Below are 12,862 nucleotides of genomic sequence, written 5' to 3' on the forward strand. Positions count from 1 at the left end.
GTCCATTTGGGGGCATGTGAGAGACAACCAATGCATGTATCTCTCACACATTGATGTTTCTCTCCCTCTCTCACTTTTCCCCCCCTCTCTAAAAATAAGTAAATAAAATCTTAAAAACAAAAAACAAAAAGCAAACAATACAAACTTACCATATGACCCAGTAATTCCCCCCCTGGGTACTAACCCTAGAGAAATGAAAATTTATGTTCATACAAAACCTATACACACGTATTTATAGTAGCTCTATTTACAATCACCAAAAACTGGAAACAACCCAGATGGGTATACAATATGTGATACAATCCATACAACAGAATACAACTAAGCAGTAAAAAATGGACTACTGATACATGCAACAACTTGAAGCTATCTTAAAGGTATTATGCTGAGTCAAGAATTCAGTAGCAAAAGATTGCATATTGTATGATTTCCTTTATATGACATTCTCAAAAGGGAGAGAGAAGATCATAGTTCCTAGGACTTAGGGATGCAGGGACAGTACAAGGAAGTTGGGGGGGGGGGGGGTGATGAAACTGTTCTACATGCTGACTGTGGTGGTGGTTACATGGATTTATACATACAGGGATGGACAAAAGTAGGTTCACAGTTGCATTACAGACATTCTTTTGAGTTAATAATGCTATTGCAATAATCATAACTTCCATGTCTTTTTTTCATACAAACAACTGTAAAGCTACTGTTGCCCACCCCTGTACTTGTGTTAAAATTCTCAGGCCTAACTACATTAAAAATAGTTAATTTTACTGGATGTTAATTTAAAAAAAAGAAAACTAAGACCAAAACCTTGCATATGGTAGGCATGATATCAATATATGTTTAAACAGTAAAATGAAATAGGCCTATTCAATAAGCCTCAGAAGTCTGTGTGAATTATTTTGTGTTAGTTTTGTTGAACAAAACTACCACCATATGCTGGTGGCCTAGAAAGCACCTTCATATTTACCTCTTTTAAATTGTGTTAAATTACATCTTCCCCTATTTTAAAGATCCTGTGGTTTATGGTGATTACAAAGGGATAGAGATAAAAAAAGAACTTTTCAGATGAGTCTCCCACATGAGGTCAGAGAGAGCCTAGGGCTATGTGTCTTTCACTCAAGGTCAGCATGAAGCCCCTGCTCAAAAGAACAACCCCATCACGTAACTGTAGGAGAGACTAATTTTTCATCCTAACTTTCTCTACCATTCAGTTATGCCTTGTGGCTTTAAGCAACATTTCAGTGATTCCTCAAACTTCTTCCTTTATTCCTTGATATTACTTCTACTTAGAGCTCTATAAAACAACTGTTGAGGCAGTCTGTTGTCATTTATTTTCACACATGTAATAGGGTCATAGAATATTACCAATAAAAAGTTAGAACTACCCACGTTTTCATAGGACCAGGAAGGACTACCAGTTGTAATGTGATAATTATAAAATACCTAGAGTGACCACATTTGGGGCTATTGCTATGTTTCTTCTACTAGATATACACCTCTTGTAAATGGCATACATACCTTGCTTCTTTTTCTGCCCCTCCTGGTTCACCAATTTCTCTAGCTGCAAACAGCCCCCAGAAGAAAATTCTTTTTAGAAACAAACTTATTACAATCAGTTGGAATTTGAAGAGATTCCAAGCCTCTGATGTAAGGTTTGCCTCACTCTGCCTTTACTCTTTTTTCCCCAGCATTACTGGGATATAATTAACATTGTGCAAGTTTAAGGTGTATCAAATGCTGGTTTAACACACTTATATATTGCCAAATGATTACCACCTGCCTTCATTTCTGATTCCAGTTAACTCAGCTCCTTTTTGCTGTGTTCCTCACGCACAAGGTTCTAGCCTCAATATTTCCCCCACTCCCTCTGTGTTGGTACACTGTCCAGGACACAGTGGACTAGTCATTTTGTCAAAGCGTGATCAGCGAAATATCTGCATCAGGAACAGTGAGACGCTTGTTAAACATGTAGATTCTTGAAGTCTACAAAATTAAGTGGAGGGAGAGGAGTTGAGAATCTACACTGTTTTAAGATGCTCTCTGATGATTCTTATGCACAGTATAGGACTATTGCAGTGGGCACTAATTAAGTACAGGTTAGATGAATGAATGAATGCTTTAGTTCCCTGCTGGGTATTCCAGTTCCTGTTGTGAGCCCAAACTTGCAAACATGGGCCTTGCCACTCGTTCTCAGAACTCACGTGCTATCTGCCTATCTGCACACAGACAAAGTATCTGCACAGACCCCTTATCACTCTCTCTCCCTAGAAGTAGTTTCCTGCCCTTGCTCCCTAGGGAATTGTGGAACTTCCCTAATTCCACAAGTCTGATTGCACTCCCAGTAGATACTGTGTTCCAGATGCCTGGCTAATTTTCCTTTCAATTCCTAGACATACCCAAGCACTTGTCCTACCTCTCAGTTAACATGCAAAGCCTCTGTAGGTTTGTGCCCCCTGATCTTGATAAAAGTGTCCCTAGTACTATAGACAGTGATTATGAAACTACTCAAAAACCAAATGTAATGTTTACATAAATCCTGATCTTTCCATCACATAGGAATTTCAGTAGAGCTGGTCCAGAGAACTTCAGTTTAGCTCACTCTCTATGTGAATCTTTTTTTAACATTGTTATGGATACTTTTAAATGTAAGAAAAATATGGGATGGTATATGAGGAATCTCCATCACTCAGCTTCCCACCTACCAAATTAAGTGCAGGAAGAGGAGCTGAGAATCCACGCTGTTTTAACATGTACTCCATTTTGCCCAATTTTATCTATGTAAATATATCTTAAATTTAGTCTTCGTATTAAAATTAGGGACTATCTTTACTCATCGAATTCTCATTTTCCCATACATACTGCTACGGCAATCTTCCCCTTAATGAAATGTCCTGAACATGTCTGACACCAGCCGTATCTTACTCTTCTTTCTTTTTTTCTTCATTTCTCCTATCCTACTCCAGGCAAACCTTAAACCATTCACTCTATCTCTATTTATATGAGGTCTCTAGAATGCTCAGATTCACAAAAAACAAAGTAGAATGAATGGCAGTTGCCAGGGTCTGGAGAGAAAGGAAACTGGAAAGTTGTTGTTTAATAAGTACAGAGTTTTCGTTTTGCAAGATGACAAACCTGCAGTCGGTTTAGTTAAGGCTGAGCAAAACAGGTGTCTACGTGAGATGAAGCAGGAGGATCAGCAGTGATCTGCAGCAGGATGTCAGAGCCCTAGCAGAATACAGAGGACGTCCATACATGAATGCGGCAGCCTCGGTTGCCCTGCTCAGGGTGCTGGAGTCCAAAGGGAGTGAGGAGAGCAAACCGAGTGCAGCGTATCAGAGGCTGAAGTGATAAGGGTGTTCAAGCAAGGGTGGGGGGGAGGTGGAGGCAGCAGCCTAATGTGGGATTTTGGAAGCTAAGTAAGGTGACAATGGCATCCACACAGTGGATATCAGAAAGAGCAACAACAGAAGAGATTGGTCACATACAGAGGGGCTAATTGAGAAAATATGTTGAGGATAATGAGGGCCAACTTACTGTCAAAAAAAGGAGTTATAAAAGGAAGCTATTGAATGAACCCTGCAGTGTTAGACTAGAATTGGAAATATTGTGAATTCATGGTTTTAAATAAATACTGAGATAATATTAAAAGGGTGACAAAAATGTATGTGTGTATGTATGTGTGTATAAATGTGTTCATTTACAAGAAATATATGTATTCCCCATCCCTGTCCAGTGAGATGGCCTGGGAGCAATGACATCCCAATAGCAATGAGCACACCTGACACCCAGATCTTGACTTCTAAATATCATATTCTACTGTAAGAAACCAGGGCTCCTTGAAGAAATCACCGATTCCAGAGCTGGGGCAAAAAAGTACAAGATGAACATCTTCTTCCACCAAAAAATAAGAAAAATGTTCAAAGACTAATAGGAATACATCAAAAAGACAAAGCAGCTTGAAAGTACTGTCATTAGCCAGAGGGGGAACAATTTAAGCATCAAAATAAATAATAACAGTACTCAATTATTGCCCATCAAATAAACAGGAATTCATAAATCCATTGTTATAAATAAATAGGTTGAAAATCTGATTAATAGAAAGTTACATGGTTTCAAAGTACCTTCCCATAAAATACTTATTACAAAGGGAAAAAAACCATTAATTTTAAAGGAAGAAACTGGCAGATGCTACCTTAATCAAGTAAACACAATTATAAGACGTAAAAAATCAGGTGTCCCCTGATGGGAAGCAGTAAGTAAAACACAGCATCGTTTCTGTGGAATTTCTGCCAAAAATATGTAACTTGAATCTAATCATGAGGAAACATCATCAGATAAATAAAAAGTGAGGGACGATTCTACAAAATAACTAGCCTATAATCTTCAGAAGTCCCAGAGGAGTGAAAGTCGAAGACAGACTCAGGGACCATTCTAGACTGGAGGAGACTAAAGAGACAGGTCAACCCACCTCAGTGCGTGACTCTGGAGTGGATTTTTTTGTTAGACGGAACATTACTGTAACAACTCGCAAGTTCTAATGGGGCCTGAGGTTAGGGCTGTAATTGTACTGTCTTCATTTCTAAATGTTGACAGTTGTGAAACAGTTATGTACAGTAATACCCTCATTTGTAGAAAATACACACTAAAGCATTTGGTGATGATGCAACAACTCACTCTGAAATCATTTGGGGAAAATGCCATTTGTGTTGTACTTCAAACTTTTCTGTAATTCTGAGATTGATTCAAAATTAAATGTTAGGAGAAAGATAAAGACCTGCATTGATAGTTATCAAAAATAAAGATATTATATTTGTGTGCGTATTTATCAACACACACACCTCAGTTAGAGGAAGGATTTTCTCTTGAGAAAGATGTACATACCAGTTTTCCATGACTGCTATAACAAATTAGCATATACTTAGTGGCTTGAAACAACATTAACTTACTATTTTACCGTTTTGTAGTTCAGAAGTTTGAAATGGGTCTCACTGAACCAGAATCAAGGTGTTGGTGGGACTGTGTCTTGTTCTGGAGGCTCTAGCTTGTCCTTTCCAGCTTCTAGAAGCTGCTTATTCCTTGACTCTTCCCCACCTTCAAACCAGTAACAGCAGACTGAGTTCTTACATGGCATCACTCTGATCTCCTCTTCTGCTCACCTCTTACACATTTAGAGTTCCTTCTGATTGTAGTAGGCCCAGGATAACCTACCCAACTTAAAGTCAGCCGATTAGTAACCTTAATTCCCCTTTACCATGTATCATGTGCACAAGTTTTAAGGATTAGTCTAGACACCTTGGGGTGTGGGGATGCATTAGTCTGCCCGCCTCAAAGAGTTTCCTTTTTTCTGAGATTATATCCTTTCTACCTTTGTGGTATTAAAGTGCTCTTTCTTTTATAAAATGATGATGCTAATAGTGGTGAGCCTTTTTTTAAGCATTGGTATGTAGAAAATAAACTTGCTAACCCTGCAAATCCTGTGAAGGTAGTACAAAATCTATGAGTTTTTTTAACTGATCTCTTAAGTGAAAAAGTAAAATAAAACACTGATTTCCTACAAAAACACCATATACTTGATGACAGATTTGTATTTTTCAAAATACAGTAGTTTTTCCTTATCCATGGTTTCGCTTTCTGCAATTTCAGTTACCTGTGGTCAACCATGGCCTAAAAATATTAAATGGAAAATTCTCCAGAAAAACAATTATTCGTGAGTTTCCAATTGTATGCCATTCTGAGCACCTCACTTCATCTCATTACCTAGGCGTTGTATCATCTCACATCGTCACATGAGTACAGTACAATAAAATATTTTGAAAGACAACATTCACAGAACTTTTATTATAGTATATATACTTTTTCTTTTTTAAAGGGTTTTTTTTTTTTTTTTAATTCTCATTCAAGAGAGAGGGAAAGGGAGAGAGTGAGAGAAACACTGATGCAAGAGAGAAACATTGATGGACTGCCTCCTGAACACATCCTGACTGGGGATTGAACCTACCAACCAGGCAAGTGTCCTGACAGGGAACCAAACCAGTGACCTTTTGGTTATGGGATAACACTTCAACCAACTGAGCCACACTGGCCAGGGCTATTACAGTATATTATTTTATTAATTTTATAAGTTGTTATTGTTAATTTCTTACTGTACCTAATTTATAAGTTAAACTTTATCACAGGTATGAATGTGTAGAAAGAAACAGTAGGGTTCATTTCTATTCAGTTTCAGGCATCCACTTGGGGTAACCCCTGTAGATAAAGGGGGGCTACTATAAGGGAATGTGTCAATAAAAAAAAAAGCCAGATAATCCAACAGAAAAAATGACCAAGGGTTAAATAAACTTCACACAAAAAAAGGATATCTAAATAGCCCATAAACCTAAAAAGATGGATTACAATCATAGGAAATGTGAATTAAAACAGCAAGAACGTAGCATTCACCCGCTAATATAGATAATAAAATTTCTGATAGCCATTAAAAGTAAAAAAACTTTCACTTGCATCTATAATTCACTTCCAATAATTTATTATGTGCATCTATTCCAAACACAAATCAAGAAAATTAGCACAAAAAAATCACTAATTTGTAATTTCATACTACAATACCTATACAACATAAGCATACCCAGAAAAGAAACTGAAGGCTAACTTAAATTGGGAACAGGCATGGGATACATAGAAACTCTGACAACTTGAGCTATGAACCAGTTTCAGATGTTCATCCAAACAGCTGGTAATCAATCTCACTGATTTAAAGAAAAGCCCATCACAGTGAAAAATCTGTGTATTTATTTATTTATTTATTTATTTATTCTTTCCTCGAGGACATTTTTTCATTGCTTTCAGAGAATGAGGAAAGGGGAGGGCAGGGCCCTAGGGGAGAGAGAAACATCAATGTGAAACAGAAACATCAACTTGTTGCCTTCTCAAAAGCTCCTAGACCCGGGATCCAACCCGCAACTTGATTACCAGGGATCGAACCCACAATCCTTCAGTCCAACCAACTGAGTCACAACAGCCAGGGCTAATCTGAGTATTCACTCATTTATTTCAGGGGACAGCACGAACGCAGTCCCGCACTACCACAAATTATGCAGTCAAGTTCCCACAATTGGGGAAATCACAGGGGTCAGCACATCCCGAGTGCAATGGATAGGCCTCGCCCTGGGAAAATTGCCTTCGGGATCATGGTATCTCCCCTTCCAGGTAAGTATGAGTATGAGAGTATTTATTTTTAAATGTAATTTCTTGCTTTTATATACATATGCTGTTCAAGTAAGTAATAAGTTACTGAATCATATTAATTCACCCAGTATTATCTCTACAGTAACATTAAAACAACTCATACAAGAAATCACATTAGTTCCTTAAGAAGTTAACCTCCAGCCCTGGCTGGTGTGGCTCAGTGGATGGAGTGCCGGCCTACAAACCAAAGGATCGTGGGTTCAAGTCCCAGTCAGGGCACATGCCTGGGTTGCAGGCCAGGTCCCCAGTAGGGGTCTTGAAAGAGGCAACCACACATTAATATTTCTCTCTCTTTCTCCTTCCCTTCCCCTCTATCTAAAAATAAATAATTTTTTTAAAAAAGAAGTTAATCTCCAAAAAGAGATACCTCCAAAGCATTCCTAGTGTTATAACCCACAAATATGGCTGATCCCATTTGTACTGGGTTGGCCAAAAAGTCCATTTACTTTCTTCCATGAAATAAAAGACAAACTTTTCATTTTCACCAATAACTTTATTGATTTGGATATTTTGACTATGTTGGCGATATCCCACTACTGGCTTCTAGTGCATAGAGGCTAGGGGTGCTGCTAAACATCTTCCAATGCATAAGACATCCCCACAGCAAAGAATTATTTGGCCAAAATATCAATAGTACCAAGAAACTTCATAAACCACTTTTGACACATTTGATCAGCCACAGCACCTTCTTCATATACTACACAATATTGTGTGTTTTAGCTACATTTTTACCTTTTTTAAAATAAATACACCCAAAATGTTGCATATTTTTTCCATCTTCAATATTAAAATGCACAAAAACTTAACAATTTTGATAATTTTTTTTAAATGCTCACTGATACTCTGGTTTCTCTTCAGATCGTATAAATCTTTTGCCTTTTAAAATGCTCACTGAAATGACAGCTGTCACAATACAATCTAATTAAATTTTTTCGAATGAAACTAAAGACAACTAAGCACCACTAGAGCCTTCCAAGGGAAAAACCAAAACGAATTTTTTGGCCAACCCAATATTTTTAGCTTTAACAACCAACTAGAACAGCATCTGTGGTAATCAGTCTCAAAAGAGCATCCCCCCACCCCCAGCAATTTCTGTTTATGCATGTCACTCTTCATGTCTATAGGCAGAGATTATTTCCCTTTACTCTGACCAATAGTGACATTCTTGGACTTTCAAACCTAGGACTTAAGAGAATTGGCTCATTGGTTTCTACCTCCTGTCTCCTGGAATGTTTCTTCTTAGAGCCCATGCACCATGCACGCTTTAAGGAAATCCAAAGGCAACGTGCAGAGAGGAGACCCATATAAAGAAGGCCTTCAGAGCCAGCTGAACTCTTACCAGGGCCCAGTCATGTCAGTGTGGGCATTCTGAACATTCCAGCCTTGCTGGCACCCCAAACACCACCAAGTGAAGTAGAAAACCCTTCAGTCAACCACAGATTTGAAGTTACTAAGTTTTGGCATGGTGTATTACACAGCAAGTTACCTTTTACACTGTCCCCTTATCAACTGGATTAAAAATTCTTTTATATACCCTAAAATTGTGTCATTCAAGTTTCAAATGTTTGCCCAGTTCTAAGATTCTGAAACTCACTTATCCTGTTCATTTTTCTTAAACTTAAAAATTCACTCCCTCAAGAACACCACAAAGTAATTAAAAAAAATCATCCCTCAACTTGTCTTTCCATCCCTCATATACATTCTTTTAAAATATATATACCCTATAAAACGGTGCCTACATTCCCTCAATCATTTTCATTTCTCTTCTCCAGGCCTCTTCCAGTTCCCATTTATCTTCTTGAGGAATTAGAATTTTGTTGACCAAGGAAGTATTAGGAAAGGTCCTTAAGGACCTGTTAAAGCTGAATGAGAGATATTAGCATATAGGTTATTTAATGTAAACTACTGCTTTAATATCATTTGTTTCTAGAAGTTAAACTGTTTCACAAGTATCCAAGGGTAAACTTTAAGTCTAGACCACATGTGAATTACGATCAATTCTGAATTAGCAGTCTCATTAATAAGATTTTATTGTAAAATTCCTAATTGAAGCACTACATTAATGTGGTAATGAGCAGAATTCGTAAGAGACTATCCATTTCATGTTGGCATTTTAAACAAATTACATTTTCTTAAACAATGGAAATCGAGACTTCCATACAAAAAGTGTCATTCATAAGTTACAACTGAAGAAAAGGGAAGGAAAAAACAAAGCCAAATACTATACAAAACTTTCAATTTGATTAAAAGGATAGCCCTTCCAGGTGTATTGTGCACTACTCGCTTGGTGAAAAGACAAATAAAATATCTTCCTATCTCAAAATTGACTCCAAGCAAGCAGACATGTTATGACAGGGTAAACGGAGCCATAGGCAAGTTGTGACTTGGATTCATAAAACTGACTGAGCTGGAAAAGCATACCAAATCTCCAACTCTCCATTCTCTGTTTCGGTTATTAAGGTGTCATTCTTGGTGACCCTCCTCCAACTGGCCTTTTCTCAAACAGCAGCCACAACTGCAGGCAAAGTCAAAAATAAAAGTAACTAAAATTAAAGAAAAAATTGGCTTCTCCCTATAGTAACTGACTCAACATCTAATAATATGTGATGCCCTGAAAGCTACAAACTGCTGCATGGCCATCTCCAGGTCCACTTTAACTCAATCAGGAGACCACTGTCGAAACATAACTCACTGGTACAAAGCAGAAATCAAGTAGTTGAGGATGTTCCAGGCTGCGGTCTGATGGGAAGCAAAGAAGATGATCTCATAATGTTTCTTTATGATCTATAAGTCACACTACTCCATAAATCTGACACAAGTGTCAAGGTTAGGATTAAGTCAACCTCTAAGTAAGAAAATAAAATAAGCAGCTGCCACTTCTCTTAACTTCCTCTTACTTCATTTTTTTAAGGTTTTTTTAATTCTCATTTGAGAGAGAGGGGAGTTGGGGAGAGAGAGAAACATCAATCATTTGCCTCCTGCACATGCCCTGACTGGGAATCAAACCTGCAACCTAGGCATGTGCCCTGAATGGGAATCGAACCAGTGACATTTCAGTGTACAGGACAACGCTCCACCCAATGGAGACACTCTGGCTGGGGCTCCTCTTACTTCTAAAGTCCAAAAAAATTTCCAAGTTATTATCTCTTAGAATTTCAACATTGGGAAGAAATGTAAGAACTTTCTTCAAAATGGAATTACATTAATGATACACTCAAACTTCAGTTAGGTGTTTTTGAAAGCACTAATACAAAATAAATAAAGTTTAAGTAAATTTGACCAGTCTCTAAAAAATGTATTCTTGTAAATAGGGCCATTTATAACCTAAATTCAGCTAGGGTTCATGTTTATTTAGATTTGTTTTGGTATTTCAGGCAAAGACACAAAATAACAAATAACAAAGAAATAAAACTTGAAGTGACAGGTTACAAATACTTCTGAAAAAGCAAGACCTGACTACAAATATCAATGTCCCTAAGGCCACCTGTTAAGATGGAAGTGTATGCATCCCATCATTCTTTAGCTGTGACCACAAAGTCTGGTTTTACACCTAGGATATACAAGAAGCATCAGATTAAAAGCATCAAATACCAGACTATACAAAATTGCCAAACAGAGGCATAGAAGAAAAGCATGATATAAAGTTAACAAACTAGGTTCAAAAAGATTTAAACACACCCACAAAATTCAATGCAAACCCATACTGTGCTTCAACCTAAAACTGATAAGCAACGACCAATCCTGACATCTCCCATTACTTACATTCCCCCTTTTATCTCCTGAATCTCTCCACTGATCTCATCACTTCTCAAGAGTCTAGTGATTCTAATCTCCAGGGCCTTTCCTTTCCCAGAAAGTGATACAGGACCTGGCCCCTACATTTTACTATCTCTACAATTTAGCCCTAACTTTTTTGTTTTGTTTTACCCTGTTAGATGTTAATTTTGTCCCCAATCTCTGTGCCCAGGTTCTCCTGACCAGTTCGACCTCATCTTTACTACAACACCTAGCCTCTCCTGAAGTAGAGTATGTGTCCCCTTTTCTGACATTTGTAATGCTGGCTCATAGTCAACACCCTCTTCCTTTCCCAAAGACTGCTGTCACCAGAGCCCTAGGTCTCCATCCCCAGTCCTCATCTTCCTAAGTAAGGCCTCTTTCTTTCCAGAGTTTGTCAACATTACTTTGACCAAGTGGGACCTGAAGGCAAGGGCTAATTCCAATCCCCCTCGTTCTACAGAACTCTAAGTCTCCCACCAGCCCTGGCTGTCCTCAACCCTTACATCCATCTGCATCCAGCCCTGCATGTCCCCCTCCCCTCTAACATCTTTCCTCCCACTACCCGGTAATCCCTTTCCCCACCCCTCAATGCACCTCATCTCCCGGGCCTTACCCGTAAGCCTGACACTGGGAAGGCCCTGCCAGCAGCCTCACCACGTCTCCCCTCCGGGCTCTCTCCGCTCTTCAGTAACTGTCCCCACGCCCCTTTCCCTCCAGGGCCCCGCGCGCCGCCCAGAGCCCCCTCCCTGATTAAGCTCCCGCTGTCACTTGGTCTCTCATCCACAAGATGGCGGAGCTGCTGCCCCCACCCCCGGGTCCTCTCCGCAACCATCTCCCGCCTTCCTAGAGCTCCCGTCCCGTCCCTTCAGCAGCCCCCGCCGGCGGCCTCGGCCCAGAGTCCCTCTGTGCCCTCCTCCGGCGGACGGGCGGCCCAGGCCCGAGCCTCAGCGACGCCGCCAACGCCACAGCTTCCACCGTTCCCCGTCCTGCACCTTCTCCTCACCATAAACTTCAGCGCTTTTTCCTGCAGCACCGCCTCGGCCGGGTCCATAATCGCCGAGGGCCACTGGGTCTGCACTCCGCCGGGGCCGCCCCCTTGGTGCCAGACCGCAGCCAACGCTGCGCTCGGATCCCGCCTCCTCTTCCTTCCCTCCGCCCTCTCTTACCTCTCGAGCACCCGCAGGGGGGCCAGGGAGGACCGGCTGTCCCGCGCGCATGCGTGAGCCCTCTGGCTCACGGGATTTGTAGTTCTGGAGCTTCGCGTAGCAAACTGTGAGGCCGCCTCGGGAACTGCAATTCCCGCGGTTCACTGCGACGGGGTCGCGGATGCCGGCAAGCCAAATCTAGCTATCTCGCCTTTAAGTACAGAAAAATCAGCTGATGGGAATCGTAGTTTACAGCCTCCACGGGCTGGAAAAGGGGAGGGCGGGGGTGGTGGCACGTGTATCTCCGTGGTTACCGAGCGACGCCAGTGGCGGCTTGCTGGGCATTTGATAGCAAGATGGCGATCATTGCCTCACCTGTAGCCCATATACTGGAAAAAACTGTGAGAGGACTCAGAGTTCCTAGGACCTCCCATACTGTGGTTTTAGAGAGTTGGATACCTACAAATTCCATATATATCTGATGTCTGTGGGATGAGTTTGGCCCAGAGGCGCTAGGCCTATGAGCACCTGGCAGCGCTTTATAGACCAATGCAGAATTTCAAGGCCCTAAGCCATCGCCCCACACTTTTCCCAAAGGCCTCATTTTCCCGGAAGGGGTGTCCCACCTGCTGCTCAGAATGTCTATGAACGCGGCCCAACACAAAATCATAAAGTTACTTAAAACATTATGAGATATTTTT

General features: G+C 40.3%; 1 protein-coding gene and 1 non-coding gene across 6 annotated transcripts in view; both read right to left on the reverse strand.

Annotated features, from left to right (window-relative positions):
• Positions 1-12,173, reverse strand: part of BTRC (beta-transducin repeat containing E3 ubiquitin protein ligase) — a 172,185-nt gene extending 160,012 nt beyond the window's left edge. For 3 of the 5 annotated variants that reach the window (XM_053922361.2, XM_024555719.4, XM_024555718.4), the window contains exon 1: positions 12,020-12,165. In XM_053922361.2, coding sequence (XP_053778336.1) covers positions 12,020-12,067 — 48 coding nt within the window. In that variant the 5' untranslated portion in view covers positions 12,068-12,165. Of the gene's footprint in view, positions 1-11,629; positions 11,708-12,019 lie in introns of those variants that run through there. The other 2 variants (XM_024555720.3, XM_071221160.1) reach the window with 2 other exon arrangements.
• Positions 7,046-7,208, reverse strand: LOC112300542 (U1 spliceosomal RNA). Its single transcript, XR_002974417.2, has one exon. It is a non-coding gene; the product is annotated as a U1 spliceosomal RNA (small nuclear RNA).
• Positions 12,174-12,862: the final 689 nt, after the last annotated feature.

Source organism: Desmodus rotundus, chromosome 4 (genome assembly GCF_022682495.2).
Source record: "Desmodus rotundus isolate HL8 chromosome 4, HLdesRot8A.1, whole genome shotgun sequence".
In the NCBI taxonomy this organism is placed as follows: Eukaryota; Metazoa; Chordata; class Mammalia; order Chiroptera; family Phyllostomidae; genus Desmodus; species Desmodus rotundus.